This window comes from Asterias amurensis, chromosome 19 (genome assembly GCF_032118995.1).
Source record: "Asterias amurensis chromosome 19, ASM3211899v1".
Classification (NCBI taxonomy): domain Eukaryota; kingdom Metazoa; phylum Echinodermata; class Asteroidea; order Forcipulatida; family Asteriidae; genus Asterias; species Asterias amurensis.
The window spans coordinates 12,890,708-12,913,131 of NC_092666.1; the positions used below are offsets into that span (position 1 = coordinate 12,890,708).

Sequence of the window (22,424 nt, forward strand, 5' to 3'; positions counted from 1 at the left end):
GTTGAATTTCCAAAACTTGACAAGTTTTATTTAAGGCAGTGGACAATATTGGTAAATTCTCAAAATAATTATTAGCATAAAACCTTACTTGGTAACGAGCAATGGGGAGAGGTTGGTAGTATAAAGCATTGTGAGAAACGGCTCCCTCTGAAGTAATGTAGTTTTCGAGAAAGAATTTTCCACGAACTTGATTTCGAGACCTCAGATTTAGAGTTTGATGTCACGAAATCAAGCATCTGAAAGCACACAACTTTGTGCGACAAGGGTGTTTTTTCTTTCTATCTCACAACTTCTACGACCAATTGAGCTCAAGTTTTCACAGGTTTGTTACTTTATGCACACATTGAGATACACCAAGTGAGAAGACTTGTCTTTGACTATTACCAATAGTTTCCAGTGTCTTTGCTTAGTATGCATATAGCACAAGCAGGCGCAAGTTTACATAAAACATATTTATACGACTGCACTTACCAATTATTGTTATTCACTTTAAATACTGCATTGTACGAAACAAAACAGCCCCAATATACTTGGATTTTTATTTCGGTTTGCCAGACAGTATGAAATTTACCTCCAAAAAATATCCCTCGCAAGAACAAAGCAGCACCGCCTGGAAAGACGCAGTGATTCTTTGGACTTTTGTAAGTCAGATGAGAGGCGTCTTATACGCAAGAAATCATCGGTATGACTTGGGGGTTGCAAGAAAACAAAAATGCCTCGATTGTAGCCAACTGAGTTAGATAGCGCCATGTTGGCGGTCTCCCTATCTGGTCAATATATTATCAACTGTCATGTGTTTTGTTCTGATTTTTGTTTGTTAATTCTAACTGAAGATCCTGATTTTCGGGTTCCTCTTTCCAGACCCAATATCCGCGCATGCCTAATAATCATTCCATTGGAGATCATAGAATGGGCTTTCACGTCGCTCTCAATCGACTTTGAATTCACAGTCTTCGATGTTCTTTGGGCGCTGTCAGTTTTTATCATGGTAGGTTTTTATCTTACATTTTTCAGTTCGAGATATGGACTTTAGATTAGAATGTCACAGTTTGCTACCCACATCACCGGTGGGAGATGACACCCACTCTTCAGAAGAAATCCCCCACTCCCCTCCAAACTGCAGTTTCCACACGAAAAGACCAATAAACATGGTTCTTTTAACCACGATGCGACAGAGGTTAACAAGCGTCAATGTGTAGCTCACAAGCGTCAATGTAAGCTTGCCAGTTATGACAGTCTGACGAACTCGACGTACTATTTATGCAAATTTTTAAGATTAGGAGTATACATTAGCAGAAGAAAACAAGGTAATTGTATTAAAGATCCAGCGCAGTGTGTCCGTTTTTGATCCTGGTGCTGCAACGCGTTTTTGCAAGTTGTCTCAGTTTATTGTCATGAAAGCACAAATGTGTCATAACGGGCATGCATCACCTAATCATGGCGGTAAACAAAAATATTTTAAAATGTGACGTCATCACTGTACTGGAGTGTCTGAAACACCGAACCTTGGGGGACTTTCGGGACGCTTGGTGGCAGCAGACTTACCAGGTAAAATCCATCGTCTCGATTGCGCGCATGCTCAGAACTGTAAACAATGACCATTTACCTGGTATGTATGCTGCCACCTAGCGTTTCAAAGTCTCCCATTGCATTAACTATAATAATAATACAATATTTTTGTTTTGTTTTAATATTTTCTCTGTATAACCTACAGGGCATCTTCGTCTTTCTGTTTTATGGGATTGGAAGCTCAGAGGTTGTGGTTGAATACGAGAAACACTTCGGACCTTGCTGCTGGCAGCACAAGAAAAGTTCCGCCGTTCACGACTCGCCGCGCCCGGGCTGGCGGGACGAAATCAGCCAGATTAGCCAGTTCCGAGAGGCAAGCTCTATCATGCGTGACATGGACAGTATCGCTACCGTCACCGGCAACGGAGCAGTGGCCGGCTGTAGCGGGGTGAACAACGGCGGGCTGGAGCCCGATGATGTCCTGGCAAGAGGGAAGGAATTGAATGAACCGACTGGACTCACGAGCTCGTCGTTGACGTCTTCTTTTATGCTGAAGGTATGGATTATTGACATTTTTTTAAATATAAATTATACAAAGTTAACACAGCCAAGACACATCTTGTTTCCATCCCTGTTTTGTTCTTTGTCCCCGTATTTAAGATCCCCTGTTTTGTATCTTTGTCCCCGGGGTCTTTGTCCCCGTATTTAAGATCCACCCATAGACTGTGTACACACAATCCGTTGTAGAGCACCCAGGTCTTCACATTGAAACTTTCTGTACGGTCCCTATTAATTGTTGTTCTCGGTCTCCGTAAGGTATAGCAATATAAAAACACAAACACATCAGTCTTGCAGTTGACATTATGTGTGTTGTCTTCTTAATAAAAAACACTTTGAAAAAACACTGTGTTATATTGTCCCTGCATGTGGACTTAATTTGTTCTCATGCGTGTGGACTTATTTTGTTACATTTTCTCGGATGGGTGTCTCTCCTTTGTTTTACCACGGCCTCAATTCGAAAATTGTCTGTATTTTTGTTGTTGTATTTTTTATGTCAATTGCCAAATAAATAATAATAAAAAAAAAATAAGAAAAATAAATAAAAAAAACATTTATTTTTAAAAGATGGTGTGTTCTATCAACTGCAACCTCCTATGTAGCAGACCCATTCCGTTATTTTGTATAATGTTTCTGTATACTGGTTTTTGTATCTCTGACACGCACACCTTTCCCACTCACAGACGAAGCTGAAGGTGTTTCCACTGCGGAAGAACCATAATGACCAGCCAGCCAAGAATCATCATCAAGACAACCCCAGATGACGACCACCAGACGCCTCATCGCCCACTTCCAAAGACGACGAAACGACGACAACACCAGAAGCAACGTCCCCAACTCCCAAAACGCTGCGTTCGGTTTCATTGGAGGTTCCACTCGAAGATGCAGAACGAACGGGGCATTTTGACGAATCAGTGGTTGAAGGAACGCCTGCCGAAGGAACGCCTGATAAGGGAGAGCCTGTCAAGGGAAAGTTGCGTTCGGTTCTCACCTCAAAAGGAGCAGCAATGACCAAACAGACAAGGCGTTCAAGAATCCCTTTAAAATCAACTGAAGCAAAATCAACCAAAGGAACGCCGAGTTCCGTCACTGCGAACCCCTCATCGAAAAAAGGAACGGCCGCTAAACGAACACCGCGTTCAGGGGCTTACAACATATCAAACGAAGAAACATCGGCCAAACGAACGACGCGTTCCATGTCCCAGGACCCACCACCACAAACGCTGCGTTCCGTGTCCAAGGACCTACCATCACACACGCTGCGTTCCGTGTCACAAGATCCACCCGCATCTAACGGTGCACTACCATCTAAACGAACGCAGACGCGTTCTAGGTCCTCCGACAAGGCATCGTCATCATCGAAAGCAAAACAAACGGCACAGCGTTCGGTGACCTTTGACCTGCAGCCCATCATACCAGAAGAGACAGTGGCGACTGAGGTGTCTGTGTTTGCACTAATTTGAAGATGGAAAAATGCACCGATTGTTTCTTGGCACCACTGTAGACTATTTTTCCATTTTTTTTTAGTTTACACCCGTTTTTTTGTTGTGCATGTAAAAGGCTACTTTAAGTGGTCAGTTAAGCTATAAATTGAACCTCGCAAATGTCCCGTGTTTAAAGGCAGTGGACACTATTGGTAATTACTCAAAATAAATACTAGCATAAAACCATACTTGGTAACGAGCTACGGAGAGCTGTTGGTTGTATAAAACATTGTGAGAAACGGCTCCCTCTGAAGGAACGTAGTTTTCGAGAAAGAAGTAATTTTTTACGAATTTGATTTCGAGCCCTCAGATTTAGAATTTGAGGTCTCGAAATCAATCATCTGAAAGCACACAACTTCGTGTGACAAGGGTGATTTTTTTCTTTCATTATTATATCGCAAGTTCAACGACCGATTGAGCTCAAATTTTCACAGGTTTGGTATTTTATGCATATGTTGAGATACACTGTGAAGGCTAGTCTTTGACAATTACCAGTCGTGTCCAGTGTCTTGAATGGGCTAACAAGTTTGTCACATGATCTTGTCACGTGGCTTAAATCTATACCCAAACTGTCTTAAAGGCAGTGTATACTTTTGGTAATAACTCGAAAGGTTAATGATTGACTTACTTGGTAATGAACACTGACGGGTCGTTGGTGATAAAACATTGTGAGAAACGACTTTCTCTGAAGTAACGTTTTAGAGAAAGAGGTAATTGCTCACCAAAAATATATGAATCTCTCTGAAAGCACAACAATTTTGTGCAATGAAGTTTTTTTTCTTTCTTTCATAATTTTCTTGCAACTTCGATGACCAATTGAGCCCAAATTTTCACCGGTTTGTTATTTCATGCATATGTGAGGATACACCAAGTGAGAATACCGGTCTTTAACGTTTACCAAACGTGCACAGTGCCTTCAAATTGCACAAGTAAAAGTATATTAAAAAATTATTATTTACTGGCTTGTGTCTGCGACGGAAATTAAACACCCTACGCATTCAAAACCTACGTAGATTTAACCGATGTATATACATTTAATAAAAATTAACGTGAGTTTATTAAGATAAAGTTATTTTGACAATTTTTTTTAAATTGTCTTGTTTAAAATGTCAGTACTACATTTTTTCTTAATAATGTCTTTGTATATTTTCTTTGCACGGAGCCTTTTTCATGCTCTTACGTCATCATCGGTCTTGCTTGGCACTTTTAAGGATTTATTCACTCTTTCTGTTTCTACTTTTGTATTAGTCTTGGTGCAAAACGTTGTCGTTCAACTATGCACACATACGTAGGCCCCACTCAACAAGTACGTCTTGCACCTAGACTACCTTTATATTCACATCGTGTGTCGGTTGTGTTTTACCAGGCTATAAGTGGTTTTCAACATTCTGATCATCAATTCTGGAATTATCAGCATTCCCGTCTGGAACTTGTTTTCTTCGTATTTTTGGGGGGTTTATCTAGGAACATGCCACCGTTTGGCAACTTCGTTTACTCAACTCGCAAAACAGCCGCATAAACACAAATTAAACAAATGATTTTTCAACTTTATTAAATCTCCCCCAATTATAAACAGGTTATAATTAAGTATTAAAAGTATTGATATGTAAGTATAGGATTTGAAACTTTGCATTTTGAAAATACAATCTAGTAGGGTTTGAAAAAATCTCCATGTACAAGAGTGGGATTTTAAACTTTGCATGATGGAGATACAATCATGGTTAAAATCAAGAAGTATGATACTTTAATACAAGAAAAATAAGCTAAGAATGTACAAAAAGAATACGTATAAAAGCTGTTCCAAATATTTCTGAAAGCATATCAGATTTAAACTTGAATCTCTTGCTGTCATATCTATTTTTGTGTATACATATTTAAGAACTATAAACTTTCACCGTTTCATTAGTGTGATCTTTAAAAAAATAATGTGATTATAGACAGCTACATGTATACCAGTTCTTATCTGAATCTTTGAAACGTTTGTCAGACTGTGGACGTAACTGTTCCGCATTTATCATAAAGGCAGTTGCTCCGTATTTTCGGCAATTATTATCTCGAAAACTCTACCACCTTTTGAAAGTTTTACAGAGTAGCGTCAGTGTGTCTTGTATAAATTTATAGAATAAAACAACCGAACGGTTCAAAAAAGGTACACGAACAGAACAATTGCGAGTCTGCTGCCACCTAGCGTCCACAAAAGTATCCGTTTAGGCTTCTGCGGTACCCTGATTGCATGATGCACACTAGCTTCGATTATCTATCGATAGCTTCCAATTTTGTTCAGGATCAAGTCTTTATCGCAAAAGCAGAGAATTTTTATACCGTTTATGTACGTAACAAAAACAAACGAGTATGGCAAGCAATAATAAAGGGAATACTATTTTAAACTTTTTATCAAAAATTCCTATATAAAAATGAATACAAAGTTTTTGGCGGGACAGCTAAGTCATTGAAAGTGTGTTACTCCGTAAAAAAAATATGGAATTCCCATAACTTTTATTCATCATGTATTTAACTGTAACATTTACAAATAATATAATGTAGTTTTAGTAACAGGGAGCTATGGCGTTGAAAATGACCATGGCAAAATGTCATAAGGATGCTGAGCAAACTTCTATGCTAAGCCAAACATTGGTGGGGCACCTGTAACCGAAATGCCACTTTCTAATTGCAAAAACAGAGGAAATGACGATCACACTTAACTTGTGTACAGTGTTTTCAGTTTTCTATGGCACTGTTTTGAAAAGAAGAAGAGAAAATCCTGATCAGCCGAAAAGTTGCATGCCTGTTTGAAGGCAGTGGACACTATTGGTAGTTCTCAAAATAATTATTAGCATAAAACCTCACTTGGTACCAAGTAATGGGTAGAGGTTGATAATTTAAAACATTGTAAGAAACGGCTTCCTCTAAAGTGACGTAGCTTTCGAGAAAGAAGCAATTTTCCATAAATTTGATTTCGAGACCTTAAATTTAGAATTTGAGGTCTCGAAATCAAGCATCTAAAAGCACACAACTTCGTGTGACAAGGGCGTTTTTTTTTTCATTATCTCGCAACTTCGACGACCGATTGAGTTCAAATGTTCACAGTTTTTTTATATGCATATGTAGAAATACAGAAGACTGGTTTTTTTTACAATGACCAATAGTGTCCAGTTTCTTTAACTATATTATTTGATTTATTCTTTGGTCAAAGCTACTTCAGAGTCGTCTGATTCTGAATCATATAATTAAGGCATGTGAAGAAAAAGAAGCATTTTAAATGCATTTTATTAAGCCTTTCCTATAAACTTTGTCATCATAAAAATTAAGTATTTTCATCTTCATGGCTGGTAGTTCTACAAGACTTTTCTCAGATGCAAGTACAGGCATGGCAAGTGCAAAGACTTTTAAAGATCTATGTACTTTTTGTAGGACAAAAAAACACAATGTCTACAGATCTACATTAAACTAACACAGTTTGAAGATCATGATAGTTGAAAGCTTCCCTGAAAATATTACTTGCTGAGATGCTGCAGTTTTTGAGAAACGAGTAAAACAATGTCTTGAAAAAAATTGTCGTACCAGTGATCATGAGACGAAAATTATTTTAGCATGTCAAAACGTATTTTCATGACATTGTTTTACTCATTTCTAAAAGAAATACAGCACCTCAGCAAATAATATTTTAAGGTAAGCTTTCTACTATCATTATCTTCAAACGGTGTAAATTTAATGTAAATCTGTGGACATTGTGTTTTGTGTAACAAAGAAGTACCCGAATCCTTTAAAAGACATTTCGCCATGTTATCTACATGTAGGTGCATTTTCATAGCACTGCTTGAGCACAAAACGTAGCTAAGCATACTAGAATACGGTAACCAGACAATATCATGTCATATCATTTTTTTCATGAAATATTTTTGTTGTTTAAATAACAAGTGCCTGATGTATTTTTTACTTTGGTTCGGTTTGTAAATACCGTTAATTACACAATGATGTGATGTTACTTTAATTAAAGCCATTATACACTTTCTGTACAGAAAAAAAAAAGTTCACAGATTTACAAATAATTTACAGGGTTTATAGAAGGTAATGGTGAAAGAATTCTCTTGAAATATTGTTCCATGAAATGCTTTACTTTTTGAGAAAACATTAAAACAATATAAATTCTCGTTAGCGAGAATTACGGATTTATTTTAAACACATGTCATGACACGGCGAAACGCGCGGAAACAAGAATGGGTTTTCCCGTTATTTTCTCCCAACTCCGATGACCGATTGAACCTAAATTTTCACAGGTTTGTTATTTTATATATAAGTTGTGATACACGAAGTGTGGGACTTGGACAATACTGTTTACCGAAAGTGTATAATGGCTTTAACTAAAAAACAATTACCATGTGATTAGTAAAACTAACAAATTTAGTTTAACTTTTTGGTGAGGGTCGGAACCGGTTCCGAACCGGAGTTATTTGTTTACAAAGCACTGAGATTCATTTTAAAGGAACATTACAGAATTGGTTTTTGCTAACAAAACAGTTGCAGGCAGTTTAAGCACTTTATGTAATCCACCATTAATTAAACTTACAAACCCGTAGAAGATTAAGATCGGTCGGCCATCTGGCTCACTAGCAAATAGTGACAAAATCGATTACACATTTTGCATGACATCGATTAACAAATAAATTGAAGAAAACGCTCATGAGGAAGAAAACGCTGGGAAATGGGAAATGGGTAACGAAGGGTTTTCTCCCCATCAAATATGATATTGCAGACTGTAATATTTCAAGGGATGTTTTATGCTTTTAACCATCATCAGACCTTGTAAGTTTGATGTAATCTGTGGTCTTCACTTTTGGCTTTTTATACCAATTATCTGTAATGTTCCTTTAACTTCATGGTGAGGCATTTGATTTTACCAAGTACCACCAAATCATATATGATTTGGGAAAGGTTGGTGTTTGTGAAACGAAATGAATCTGAATTTAAGTTTCAAACCAAATTACTTTCCTATCAATTTTAACTTGTAATTTTCCTATGGTTCTTTCAATGCATGCATTTTAAAACGTTATTTAAAAATTTCATCTTGTTTTGTAACAAAATATTATTGTCAAAATTTTGTAGAAAATCATGCAGCATTTAAAAATTATATTTGTTACACAGATGGCTCTCTACATTCTGTATTGTTCTTTGTCATTTTTTGAAGGAAGTAAAGTTTCCTGAAGCTGTTAAAGTACATGCTAAGCAGAGTACATGAATTACAGTATACCAGTTACCAGCAAATGTGCATTAAATGGCATTTTGGCTGGTAACCATTTCTATTAAGAGCAAAAGTTCCATATGTATAGCACCTTCAAGATCTGTTGGAAATACCATACAGATATACATGTACAAACAAATGATAAAAACAGACAACATGGAATGTTATATTTCTTATTTACCAAAGGGTTTAATAAGAATTGGAACTGTTTTAAAAACAGAAGCTTGAATTTTGTTTAGTTTTTATTTGCTTTTTATGATATGATTAAGAAATAAACCTTTTCTTCTGATTTTAGAGTTAAGTGTCGTCACTTTCTTTTGATTGGTGTGTATAATGAAAGCAAACTCTGAAACAAATCAATGGAATTACATGGAGGGCGTGGCCTTTGTTGTGCTCTTGGCCTTGATGCCCCTTCAATAAATGCCCATACACTTTTAAGATTTTCATACAGAAGTGCCCTTTGCAGAATGAAAATGGCCTTTCCATCTCAAAGATGACATTCCACGAGTCGGTTTCACAAAGCACTAAAATTCACTTTCAGATGAGTTGTCAATATTGTCAATTTATATTTTGACAACAGACACTTGTATATTAACTGGTTGAGAATTCATGTTTTCACTAAGTCTAGCCACATGCAGGGCCCAATTTCATAGAGCAGCTTAAGCAGAAAATATTGCTTAGCAATTGTCTGCTAAACAGAATTAAGCAGGGTACCAGTCACAAATTGTACATGTGACATGGTAATTTGGCTGGTAACCTTATTCTGGTTAAAAGGATAATTGCTGTCTTTAAAGCCATTGAACACTTTCTGAACGGAACAATTAAAAGTTCACAGATTTACAAATAACATACAGGGTTTACAGAAGGTGTTGGTGAAAGACTTCTCTTGAAACATTATTAAATGAAATGCTTTACTTTTTGAGAAAACATTAACACAACTATCAATTCTCGATATCGAGAATAACGGATTTTGTTTTAAACACATGTCATGACACAGCGAAACGTGCTGGAACAAGGGTGGGTTTTCCCGTTATTTTCTCCCGACTCCGATGACCGATTGAGTCTAAATTTTCACAGGTTTGTTATTTTATATATAAGTTGTGATACACGAAGTGTGGGACTTGGGACAATACTGTTTACCGATTGCTTTAAGCAGCTCTATGAAATTGGCCCCCTGGCTATGATCACGACAACACATCCGCTTGAAAGATTTGTCCGGTTTATCAAATATATTGGAAACCTTCTAATTTTGGTACGAGATTTCAGCTGCTTGGATGAGATTACAGTTAATGACTCAATAATGTCTTGCTTTCTTGGCCCCTGTTTTCCTGATGCTGGGCGGCATGCTAAACATATCCTCACCATCCTAAACAGTCAAACAAATAAACGTTCTTATACATATTTTTAAAGGATTAAGGTACTTTTTGTAAACACAAAACACAATTTCCACAGATTTACATTAAACTTACACAGTTTGAAGATAATGATGGTAGAAAGCTTCCCTTATATTATTACCTGCTGAGGTGCTGTCGTTTTTGAGAATTGAGTAAAAAAGAATTACCTGAATAATTTTCGTCTCATTAAGAGGAATATTATTTTAGCATGTAACACGTGTTTCCATGGTGTTGTTTTACTCATCACTCAAAAACTACAGCACCTCGCCAAGTAATATTTTAAGAGAAGCTTATTACTATCATTATCTTCAAACGGTGTAAGTTTAATGTAAATCTGTTGACATTGTGTTTTGTGTTACAAAAAGTACCCAAATCCTTAAAAGGTAGGGTCATAGATCAGTATGTTCTCAACAAATCAACTAACACAACTTTTTACTTAAGTCTTATAAATATTTTTAAAACAGTGAAGGATATGTACTTACGTCGGAATCGCTGTCGATGTAAACAACAGCACTTGCCTTGGCATTCCTGCAGGAATCGGAAAAGAAAACCAAAAACAAATGTTAACAAGCGTTAGTTTGATTCAATACAAAGAGTATGTACTTCTTCAAGTTAACACTCCATCAAGAAATCTTAGATCAAGTTCCATGCTTCTTCTCATTGAACCCAAGTCACGACACTCATGGGGAGACAGGTCTTTTTCAAGAGCTGCGCCACGTATCTGGAACTCTCTACCACTTAATCTTAGATCTTGTCTTTGTACCGCAAAATTCAAGTCTCTTCTCAAAACTTATCTTATGTCACAGGTTTTCAAGAACTAATTTTGTTGTGTCTGTTTTTGTTTTGTTTTTTTACTGCGCCTTGAACACCCAGCACGGTGGATATGTGCGCATTACAAGTCTTATTATTACAATTATTATTACATACTTTGAAATCATATTTCCGTCTCTAACTGCTTACCTTTGGGTTGTTCTTTTCCATGTTGAATTTGTTGACGTTATCGTTGAGCGGGAAGACAAACTTTCTTCATCAGAATCATCACTCTGAAGAAAAAAATGTCATTTGTTTAACGACACGTTGTTATGAGCTAGAGAATCAAAAAACTATGAAGGAAAAACTCATGAGGAAGAAAACGCTGGGAAATGGGAAATAGGTAACGAAGGGTTTTCTCCCCATCAAATATGATATTGCAGACTGTAATATTTCAAGGGATGTTTTATGCTTTAACCATCATCAGACCTTGTAAGTTTGATGTAATCTGTGGTCTTCACTTTTGGCTTTTTATACCAATTATCTGTAATGTTCCTTTAACTTCATGGTGAGGCATTTGATTTTACCAAGTACCACCAAATCATATATGATTTGGGAAAGGTTGGTGTTTGTGAAACGAAATGAATCTGAATTTAAGTTTCAAACCAAATTACTTTCCTATCAATTTTAACTTGTAATTTTCCTATGGTTCTTTCAATGCATGCATTTTAAAACGTTATTTAAAAATTTCATCTTGTTTTGTAACAAAATATTATTGTCAAAATTTTGTAGAAAATCATGCAGCATTTAAAAATTATATTTGTTACACAGATGGCTCTCTACATTCTGTATTGTTCTTTGTCATTTTTTGAAGGAAGTAAAGTTTCCTGAAGCTGTTAAAGTACATGCTAAGCAGAGTACATGAATTACAGTATACCAGTTACCAGCAAATGTGCATTAAATGGCATTTTGGCTGGTAACCATTTCTATTAAGAGCAAAAGTTCCATATGTATAGCACCTTCAAGATCTGTTGGAAATACCATACAGATATACATGTACAAACAAATGATAAAAACAGACAACATGGAATGTTATATTTCTTATTTACCAAAGGGTTTAATAAGAATTGGAACTGTTTTAAAAACAGAAGCTTGAATTTTGTTTAGTTTTTATTTGCTCTTTATGATATGATTAAGAAATAAACCTTTTCTTCTGATTTTAGAGTTAAGTGTCGTCACTTTCTTTTGATTGGTGTGTATAATGAAAGCAAACTCTGAAACAAAGCCATGGAATTACATGGAGGGCGTGGCCTTTGTTGTGCTCTTGGCCTTGATGCCCCTTCAATAAATGCCCATACACTTTTAAGATTTTCATACAGAAGTGCCCTTTGCAGAATGAAAATGGCCTTTCCATCTCAAAGATGACATTCCACGAGTCGGTTTCACAAAGCACTAAAATTCACTTTCAGATGAGTTGTCAATATTGTCAATTTATATTTTGACAACAGACACTTGTATATTAACTGGTTGAGAATTCATGTTTTCACTAAGTCTAGCCACATGCAGGCCCCAATTTCATAGAGCAGCTTAAGCAGAAAATATTGCTTAGCAATTGTCTGCTAAACAGAATTAAGCAGGGTACCAGTCACAAATTGTACATGTGACATGGTAATTTGGCTGGTAACCTTATTCTAGTTAAAAGGATAATTGCTGTCTTTAAAGCCATTGAACACTTTCTGAACGGAACAATTAAAAGTTCACAGATTTACAAATAACATACAGGGTTTACAGAAGGTGTTGGTGAAAGACTTCTCTTGAAACATTATTAAATGAAATGCTTTACTTTTTGAGAAAACATTAACACAACTATCAATTCTCGATATCGAGAATAACGGATTTTGTTTTAAACACATGTCATGACACAGCGAAACGTGCTGGAACAAGGGTGGGTTTTCCCGTTATTTTCTCCCGACTCCGATGACCGATTGAGTCTAAATTTTCACAGGTTTGTTATTTTATATATAAGTTGTGATACACGAAGTGTGGGACTTGGACAATACTGTTTACCGATTGCTTTAAGCAGCTCTATGAAATTGGCCCCCTGGCTATGATCACGACAACACATCCGCTTGAAAGATTTGTCCGGTTTATCAAATATATTGGAAACCTTCTAATTTTGGTACGAGATTTCAGCTGCTTGGATGAGATTACAGTTAATGACTCAATAATGTCTTGCTTTCTTGGCCCCTGTTTTCCTGATGCTGGGCGGCATGCTAAACATATCCTCACCATCCTAAACAGTCAAACAAATAAACGTTCTTATACATATTTTTAAAGGATTAAGGTACTTTTTGTAAACACAAAACACAATTTCCACAGATTTACATTAAACTTACACAGCTTGAAGATAATGATGGTAGAAAGCTTCCATTAAATTATTACCTGCTGAGGTGCTGTCGTTTTTGAGAATTGAGTAAAAAAAAATCACCTGAATAATTTTCGTCTCATTAAGAGGAATATTATTTTAGCATGTAACACGTGTTTCGATGGTGTTGTTTTACTCATCACTCAAAAACTACAGCACCTCGCCAAGTAATATTTTAAGATAAGCTTATTACTATCATTATCTTCAAACGGTGTAAGTTTAATGTAAATCTGTTGACATTGTGTTTTGTGTTACAAAAAGTACCCAAATCCTTAAAAGGTAGGGTCATAGATCAGTATGTTCTCAACAAATCAACTAACACAACTTTTTACTTAAGTCTTATAAATATTTTTAAAACAGTGAAGGATATGTACTTACGTCGGAATCGCTGTCGATGTAAACAACAGCACTTGCCTTGGCATTCCTGCAGTAATCGGAAAAGAAAACCAAAAACAAATGTTAACAAGCGTTAGTTTTATTCAATACAAAGAGTATGTACTTCTTCAAGTTAACACTCCATCAAGAAATCTTAGATCAAGTTCCATGCTTCTTCTCATTGAACCCAAGTCTCGACACTCATGGGGAGACAGGTCTTTTTCAACAGCTGCGCCACGTATCTGGAACTCTCTACCACTTAATCTTAGATCTTGTCTTTGTACCGCAAAATTCAAGTCTCTTCTCAAAACTTATCTTATGTCACAGGTTTTCAAGAACTAATTTTGTTGTTTCTGTTTTTTTTTTGTTTTTTTACTGCGCCTTGAACACCCAGCACGGTGGATATGTGCGCATTACAAGTCTTATTATTACAATTATTATTACATACTTTGAAATCATATTTCCGTCTCTAACTGCTTACCTTTGGGTTGTTCTTTTCCATGTTGAATTTGTTGACGTTATCGTTGAGCGGGAAGACAAACTTTCTTCATCAGAATCATCACTCTGAAGAAAAAAATGTCATTTGTTTAACGACACGTTGTTATGAGCTAGAGAATCAAAAAACTATGGAGACCCAAAACACAAAATGTTGGCCTTGCGCTAAAAAAGAGTGGGTGACTTGGGGTACAGAACAAAATCCATACAAATACTCCTTTCTACGACAATTGGCGTAGACAACCCAATAACCAAAATGCAAAAGGGAAAACCAAAATGCATTTCACCATACAACTATATTTTACATGTGACAAGAAAACGTTAGTAAAATATAATTAAAAAAAGTTGGACTCTGATAAGATCTGATTTTATGTACAGTAACAAATCATACTAAATAAAACACTTCATTCTATAGTAACTACCCCGTGTTTGAACTCTGATATTAAAGATTGGTATGTCTGATACACTGTTATTTTGGTTTGTCTTAATGCTGAATCCTACAAACTCAGACTTTACAGGATTTTGGAAATGCTATAAGCTTTTAGGAAGTTAAAGACAGTAGACACTATTGGTAATTGTCAAAGACTAGGCTTCACAGTTGGTGTATCTCGACATATGCATAAATTAACAAACCTGTGAAAATTTGAGCTCAATCGGTCATCGAGATTTTGTGAGATAATAATGAAAGAAAAAACATCCTTGTCACACAAAGTTGTGTGCTTTCTGATGCTTGATTTCGAGACCTCAAATTCTCAAATTGAGGTCTCGAAATCAAATTCGTGGAAAATTACTTCTTTCTCAAAAACTACGCCACTTCAGAGGGAGCTGTTTCTCACAACGTTTTATACCGTCCATCTCTCCCCATTACTCTTAATCAAGAAAGGTTTTATGATGATAAATATTTTGAGTAATTACCAATAGTGTCCACTGCCTTTAAGCTAAAGGCAGTGGACACTATTGGTAATTACTTGAAATAATTATTAGCACAAAACCTTACTTGGTAATGAGTAAGGATAGCTGTCTCCCTCTGAAGTAACGTTGTTTTTGAGAAAGAAGTAATTTTCCACAAATTTGATTTTGAGACCTCAGATTTAGAATTTGAGGTCTCAAAATCAAGCATCGGAAAGCACACAACTTCGTATAACAAGGGTGTTTTTTTCTGTTATTATTATCTCGCAACTTTGACGACCGATTGAGCTCAAATTTTCACAGGTTTGTTATTTTATGCGTTATGTTGAGGTACACCAAGTGAGAAGACTGGTCTTTGACAATTTCCAATAGTGTCCAGGGTCTTTAAGGAAAATTTACACCTACCCATAGGCTTTGGCTCTTCTTTTTCTTTGCTAAAAGATACAAAAAGGAAACAAAATGAGTTAATAAACAAAAATGATGATTTTGACAAAATTGGTTTAGAAAAAGTAAGCTTATAGGCCTATCTGTAACTATATGAGAGTCTTTGAACTACCTTTTAGAATAATTAAAGAAATAATCTTATCTTTAAATATTAACCTTAGAAAGTTAGATACAAATAATACTTTAATCAACCGTATGTCATATTTTAATTATTGTCTTATCTTATTCATTATTTGCTGTCCTGATTCTAAAGTTAGACTATAAACCACAAGGGAAAATGACTGGGTAAGTTTACAAAAAATTTAGGGTTTTAACAAAGAAAATTTGATGATGACCTTAAGTGACCTTAACTAAATTTTGTTTTATTTAATTGTAAGGATCATATCTAAAGTTCCCCTATAAAAAAAGGAAGGAAAAACCTGTGGATTCAAACAAGCAAGCATAGACATAATACGACAAATTATTTAGTAAAATACACGTAGTAGCTGAAAATCATATTTATGACACAAGAAAGATAGGCAATTATCAATATTATATTAATAAAAATGCAAAGTATTTTTTACAGTACAGTGCAATACGCAGGAGCACAACACTGAAAATACCGAAATGAAACATATAAAGCAATTTGTTACAAAATGAAAACAAAATCTGTACGACACACAGCAATAGAAATAACCAGTGCATCAATTGTACAAAAATAGCATTAAGAAAAGTAAAGTTTTTTTTTAGAGGGGGGGGATGAACTACCAAGATAGGAAAATCCCAAGGGTGGGGTAAAACATAACATCCAAATGCAAGACTCCGGTCTGGGGCAGGATTAGAACCGGGGTCCACAGAGGTGAAAGGCTTGGACATACACGTAATCTATAGTACAAGAAGTAGCTGAATTTCACATTCATGACAAAAAACAGATAACAAAAACAGATAACAACAAAAAACAGATAAAATTTGACTGGCATTAGGAGCACCAGACGAGATCCAAATTAATATTAATAAAAATGCAACACATTGTATACAGTGCATCATGCAGGAGCACAATACATATCCTAAATAATGAATAATGAAAACATGAAGAAATGTTCAGCTTTAGAGGGGGGAGAGGGGGAAACTCCCAAGGCAGGGAAATCCAAAGGGTGGGGTAAAAAATACAATCCAAATGCAAGAGTCCGGTCTGGGGCGGGATTGGAACCGGGTCCACAGAGGTGAAAGGCTGGGACAGATATACGTACATGTAGTACAAAAAGTCGCTGAATATCAAATTTATGACAAAAATAAAATACAAATTGGCTGGCAATAGGAGCACCAGGCAATGATCAATATTAGTATTTATAAAAATGCAAAACATTTAATAGAGTGCATTTACGCAAATGCACAAAACCTCCAAAGCCTCCAAATGCACAAAACATAACCTTAATAATGAAAATTAAATATATATAAGCAATTTGTCACAACAGGGAAATTAATGAAAACAGAATCTGTACGACACAGCAATAGAAATAACCAGTGCATCAATTGGTTCAAGTACAAAACACATTAAGAAAAGTACAGTTTTAGAGGGGGGGGGGGAACTCCCAAGATAGGAAAATCCACAGGGTGGGGTCAGAAAAAAAGAATCCAAATGCAAGACTCCGGTCTGGGGCAGGATTAGAACCGGGGTCCAAAGAGGTGAAAGGCTGGGAGAGGAAACCACTATGCCACTCTGACTGCCAACCTGAATTGAATCCAGAAATGCAGAGATTTGAATGAATTTAAGTCCTTAGGGAACAGATTAAAAACGAACGGATTTAAGCTAAGCTTACCTTCAGCAAAACTATTCGTAACTGATTTCTCCTTAGAGAGAAAATTCTTCAAGGTCCCGCCACTTGACACTTGACCTTTGGCAGTTGACCCTTTGGCAGTTGACCCTTTGGCAGTTGACCCTAGACCTCTTGTAGTTGACCCTCGACCCCGTCCGCGACCTCTCCTTCTACCTCGCCCCCTGGTTGTTGAGGTGTTGGAAGATTCACTCTCGTCGGAGTCTGCCCTGCTCTGGTCGTCGTCGCTGAAACCTGTCGAGTCACCACGCTGTTGCCGCTTCTCCTTGGCTTTATCCATTACCTTAGAATAAAACCAAAAATTACAATTTTGTTTTAATACTTGTTAGTTTTGCATCTCAATAAAGAATAGAAGTTTTTTCGCCTTACACCAAGTATTATACTCAGTATTGATCACAGCAAATACAATTTTTTTAATATTAGTATTACACAAGTCTAAATAAAAGTTCTTACTCTTTGTATTTCTTTCGCTTCATCAGCGTCTGACATCTTCTTCCTCTCATCCTTAAAATGCTTCAACTGAAAAAAAAGAAAGAAAAAAAAAGGAAAAAAAAAAAAAAAATCTTTGTCAGGTGAGGTTTGTGGTAGCACTACCTGTCAAATCTTTACTGAGTAGCCTTGGTTCTGTAAAGAATACGAGGTTGACAACTTAATGTTTCAATCAGCAGGAAACCCATTAATGCAGAAGCTTGTAGGCTGGGAGGCCTTGCACCAAACAAATCTAAGATGGAAAGTCATGAGTGTCATGTATTATGTTCATCTGTCCTTTTGTCTGTTTGTCTGTCTGTCTGGTTGTCTTGTTTTCTTGTCAAAACGGCCCCGTACTCTATTTATTTATTCATGTTTACTCTTACTTAAAGATATGTTTTGCTTTACTCCGTAATACATGTAACTGTTGTTATTCTTTTATGAGAGTATGGAAACAAATGTATTCTTGAATTGAAATTGAATGAATAATATTAAACATATAATTTAACCATTCATGCAAACATGAGTAATTAACCTGACGCTTCGACCCTAGCAGAGTCTTTCTCGAAGGCTAAATGAAAACACAAGATACTTGAACAGGTATAAAAGCCTTTTTGAGAAAGACTTTGCTAGGGTCGAAATGTCTGGCCATTAACTATTTTTTGCAGGTTTCTCAGAAGCAGTCAAGTGAAAATACATGAATAGAGAGAGAGAGAGAGGCAGAAAGAACACAGAAAAAAAAGCAATTTATACAAAAACTATTCATGTTAAAGACACTGGACACTATTGGTAATTGTCAAAGACTAGTCTTCACAGTTGGTGTATCTCAACATTATATGCATAAAATAACAAACCTGTGAAAATTTGAGCTCAATCGGTTATCGAACTTGCGAGATAATAATGAAAGGAAAAAATACCCTTGTCACACGAAGTTGTGTGCTTTCAGATGCTTGATTTCAAGACCACAAACTCTAAATCTAAGGTCTCAAAATCAAATTCGTGGAAAATTACTTCTTTCTCGAAAACTACATTTCTCCCAATCTTTATACTACGTATCAACAGCTCTCCAATACTCATTACCAAGTAAGGTTTTATGCTAATAATTATTTTGAGTAATTACCAATAGTGTCCACTGCTTTTAACAGCAGATCATACAAGGTTCAAAACAAGAAGGGTTTTTACAAATTAAACCATTCATTAACTAGCTCATCACTCGTCAATCAAGGCTCAAGACACTTTAACTAATAAGCTCTTGAGGACGAGCATCGGATAAGATTAGACAAAAATGTATATAATATTAGGCTCTAGCGTCCAGTTGTTCTTATGTTTTGTTTGTCCTTTGTCCTTGTCTACGTTAACAAAAATTGTGTTTGCAAATGAAAAAAAAAAGTAAAAAAAAAAAGAAAAAAAAAAAGTCACCTCTTCCAAAATAAAAGTGTCCGTTGTCTTGCGACTCTTCAGATGGCCCTGGGTCCTCTCCAGCTGGAACTTCACAAGCTCCAAGATGGCATCCTTCTCCTCTTTATCCACAAACTCCTGGACGGCTTGGCCGAGACCTTTCTCCGACAGAAGACTGAGTTTCTTATGCTGCGGAATAGGAGAAATGTGGAGAAATGCTTAGTAAGAAACATCAACCGATCTGACAAGAGCGGTTCGGATTGAGCAATCAACTTCCAACGGCATACCTGAAAAACTAAAAACGAGGAAATCCACTGGGCCCAATTTCTTGACTCTGCTAACTGCCAAACTCTGCGCTTATGATCACCATTCTCCGCTTACTATGCAAGTGCCAAATTTCTGCGCTGGCTGTGTAAGCAAAGATTGCTTTATAGTAACGTGGAGATTGCACACCCACAAAAAAATTCCCTGTTTACTTTTGAAACACGCCTGACATAAGCATGGATTTTCTTGCTTCCGTAAGCTTACGGTAAGCAGTACCATCAAATCAGGTCCAGATATGCTTAGAAGTTGCCAGTCTGTTGTACAGACCATTCATATTTATATAATAATTACCATACTATGCCTTCATGCCTCTGAAGAAGGTCCGGTTTGGATCGAAAGCTAAGGCCATCTACCCTACTCATTATAATTACCATACTATAATATTGCTAGTTTGGGACACAATTTTGTAAAAGTTCCTGAAAATTTGTTTCATCTCACCAATTGAATCAGAGAAAAGGCTGCAGGAATGAATGCCCCTTTCTCACTAGTCTTGGTTCAAGACTCTCCTGGATTTGTCACAAGAGGGTGCGCTATCACCCCCAAATGCGCTATCAACCACGAACCGCTATCACCCGAGAACCACTATCACAGGAGAGTCTCGGCACATTCGTTAAATCTCCCCCTCAAAATCGGGGGGAAACACAATGCGCGTGCGTAGGTTTCCCGCAGAGCCCGCCCCTTCATTTTGGGGGGAGATTTAACGAATGTGCCAAGACTCTCCTGTGATAGCGGTTCTCGGGTGATAGCGGTTCGTGGTTGATAGCGCGTTGGGGGTGATAGCGCGCCCTCTTGTGACAAATCCAGGAGAGTCTTGAACCAAGACTACTTTCTCACTTGAAAGCACACAGTTCTATGCCACAATAATGGTGTTGGAAAGGTGAAACAGACCGCTGCACAATCTAGCAGAGAATAGGAGGGCTAACGTGTTACTCACCTCATCAGCGTCGGTGAAGTATTGTTTCACAAGATCCTCTACTCTTCCTGCATCCAGAGCGTCTGGCCTCAGATAATTGTCCATGTCCTCCTCATTGGGTTTTCTTTCTGTGAAAAAAAAGAAAATGTTTGTTATTACTCTATTGTGGTTCATCTGTTTCTTTTGTATTTGGTTGAGTGTTTTTAATGGATGTGTATTTTTTCCCGTTTTTACCTTTTGAAAGAATCGAACGGTTCAAAAAGCAAAATGTATACTTTGCCTGTAACTCACCCCTCTTTCCCGCTTGTAACTTCCGTTTGTGGAACAACACAATGTCCTTTGTGTTGGCTAACCTGTTGACAAACTTCTGGCCAAATCGGTTGATGTTGAAGGTTTCAAACCCACCACTGTAATCCACCTGAAGATAGGAAAGAAATAACCACTGTAACATACTGCCAAGGGGTTCTCAATTGCTTTGCAGCCAAACGCAGACAGAAAACAAACAAAATAACTAAAATAATTTGTTTAAATTCCTTTCAATATGAAACACACTGATTTACTGATTCTCCAAAAATGCTCTTCAATGCTCACTCACTGAACTCAACAATTGATTTTTTTATACAGTTGGCTCCCATCATAAAAAGCACCATGGTAAAGGAGTTCTGCTTATTAAGAGTTCATCCTGAAGACCAAAATCTCGTTTCTGCTTTGTGTTTGTTTGTGTTGCTGTCCTCTTATAACAACATTCCTGTTACAAAGAGGTGTTTTAGCCAATCCCAGAAACCATGTTATAAAGAGAGTTGACTGTAACCCAACTAAGCCATGCAAAGAACAACGCAATTATTGCATCTTTTGGATCCAACATGTCCAAGCCAGCATCCTCCCGCTTGAACGAAGAAGAAGAAAAAAGTGGTTTGTCAATTTGATGAAAAATAATTCCAAGTGTACGAAGTTGCTCAATTTGGATAAGAACCCCATTGTTTACCCTTAATCTGATGAGGGGTAGTTTGGGTTGTTTGGGGTGTCCCGACATTTCATCCTCAGCCTGCGAAATTAACGCCTCGACCTAAAACAGTCAACAAATAATAATAATAATAATAAATAATTTATTCATTTATATTGCGCCCATTCCATAAAATGTACACAAGCGCATCACAAAATAATTATAAAAATATTAAAAATTTTACAAGAAAATAAACAGCAATCCAAACAAATGAAAATACAAGGACCTTACAGAACAATCCGTAGAGTAAAAATTGCAAAACATTAAGACAGTAAACCCAAATAAATCAGTAAAGGTTCAATGTATGCACAGGAAGGAACAATGCAATCCATTTCAGAGAAAAATCATTTAATAAAATCAAATAAAGAAACAGCATAACTATGGCTAACAGTAGAGTATGCCCTGGGCCCAACAGACCTTTATCATGCTGCCTCCATCTTGGTCATGTTCCTCATACCGAATAACAATAATGCATGCTAATAATCATCTTGCAATTAGGAACCAGACTAGTTTGTTCTTCAAGCCTTGGTTTGGTAACAATGATATCAATGGGAGAAATTCAAGCTGGCTGCACCCTGATAGAGGTCTATTCCATAGAGCTGCTTAGCACAAACATTTGCTTAGCATGAAACTTTAGCCTGGATGAAAACAGGATTACCAACCAAATTTTCACGTGATTGTCAGGATAAGCAAACAAAAGCTGAAAACCAGTAACGCGCAATTTGCAACAAATAGAAATTTGGTTGGTAACCCTGTTTTTATCAAGGAAGAAATTTCATGCTAAGCAAATTGTTGTGCTTAGCAGCTGTATGAAATTGGAGCCTGGTCCTTCGTGGCAGACCTCAGAAATTCTTTACTTGAGGTGCATTCGATTAGCTTCCCGGGTCGACCCCAATCTACCCCCGGTACATTTGAATAGCTT

At 36.7% G+C, this 22,424-nt stretch overlaps 2 protein-coding genes across 3 annotated transcripts in view; one reads left to right on the plus strand and one right to left on the minus strand.

Moving 5' to 3' along the window:
- The window catches only part of LOC139951292 (adhesion G protein-coupled receptor L3-like), an 83,108-nt gene extending 80,219 nt beyond the window's left edge, over positions 1–2,889 (plus strand). Inside the window, exons 18-20 of the mRNA XM_071950110.1 lie at positions 862–988; positions 1,715–2,065; positions 2,751–2,889. Coding sequence (XP_071806211.1) covers positions 862–988; positions 1,715–2,065; positions 2,751–2,831 — 559 coding nt within the window. The 3' untranslated portion in view covers positions 2,832–2,889. The remainder of the gene's footprint in view (positions 1–861; positions 989–1,714; positions 2,066–2,750) is intronic.
- A 163-nt stretch (positions 2,890–3,052) lies between these two features.
- LOC139951293 (double-strand break repair protein MRE11-like) overlaps positions 3,053–22,424 on the minus strand; it is a 30,501-nt gene continuing 11,129 nt past the window's right edge. Inside the window, exons 11-22 of one of the 2 annotated variants that reach the window (XM_071950111.1) lie at positions 21,485–21,565; positions 20,791–20,917; positions 20,521–20,627; positions 19,284–19,451; positions 17,850–17,915; positions 17,382–17,679; positions 15,544–15,572; positions 14,216–14,298; positions 13,738–13,783; positions 11,145–11,227; positions 10,667–10,712; positions 3,053–10,156 (exon numbers count right to left, since the gene is read on the minus strand). In XM_071950111.1, the coding sequence (XP_071806212.1) occupies positions 10,085–10,156; positions 10,667–10,712; positions 11,145–11,227; positions 13,738–13,783; positions 14,216–14,298; positions 15,544–15,572; positions 17,382–17,679; positions 17,850–17,915; positions 19,284–19,451; positions 20,521–20,627; positions 20,791–20,917; positions 21,485–21,565 (1,206 nt within the window). In that variant the 3' untranslated portion in view covers positions 3,053–10,084. Of the gene's footprint in view, positions 10,157–10,666; positions 10,713–11,144; positions 11,228–11,307; positions 13,228–13,737; positions 13,784–14,215; positions 14,299–15,543; positions 15,573–17,381; positions 17,680–17,849; positions 17,916–19,283; positions 19,452–20,520; positions 20,628–20,790; positions 20,918–21,484; positions 21,566–22,424 lie in introns of those variants that run through there. The other variant, XM_071950112.1, reaches the window with a different exon arrangement.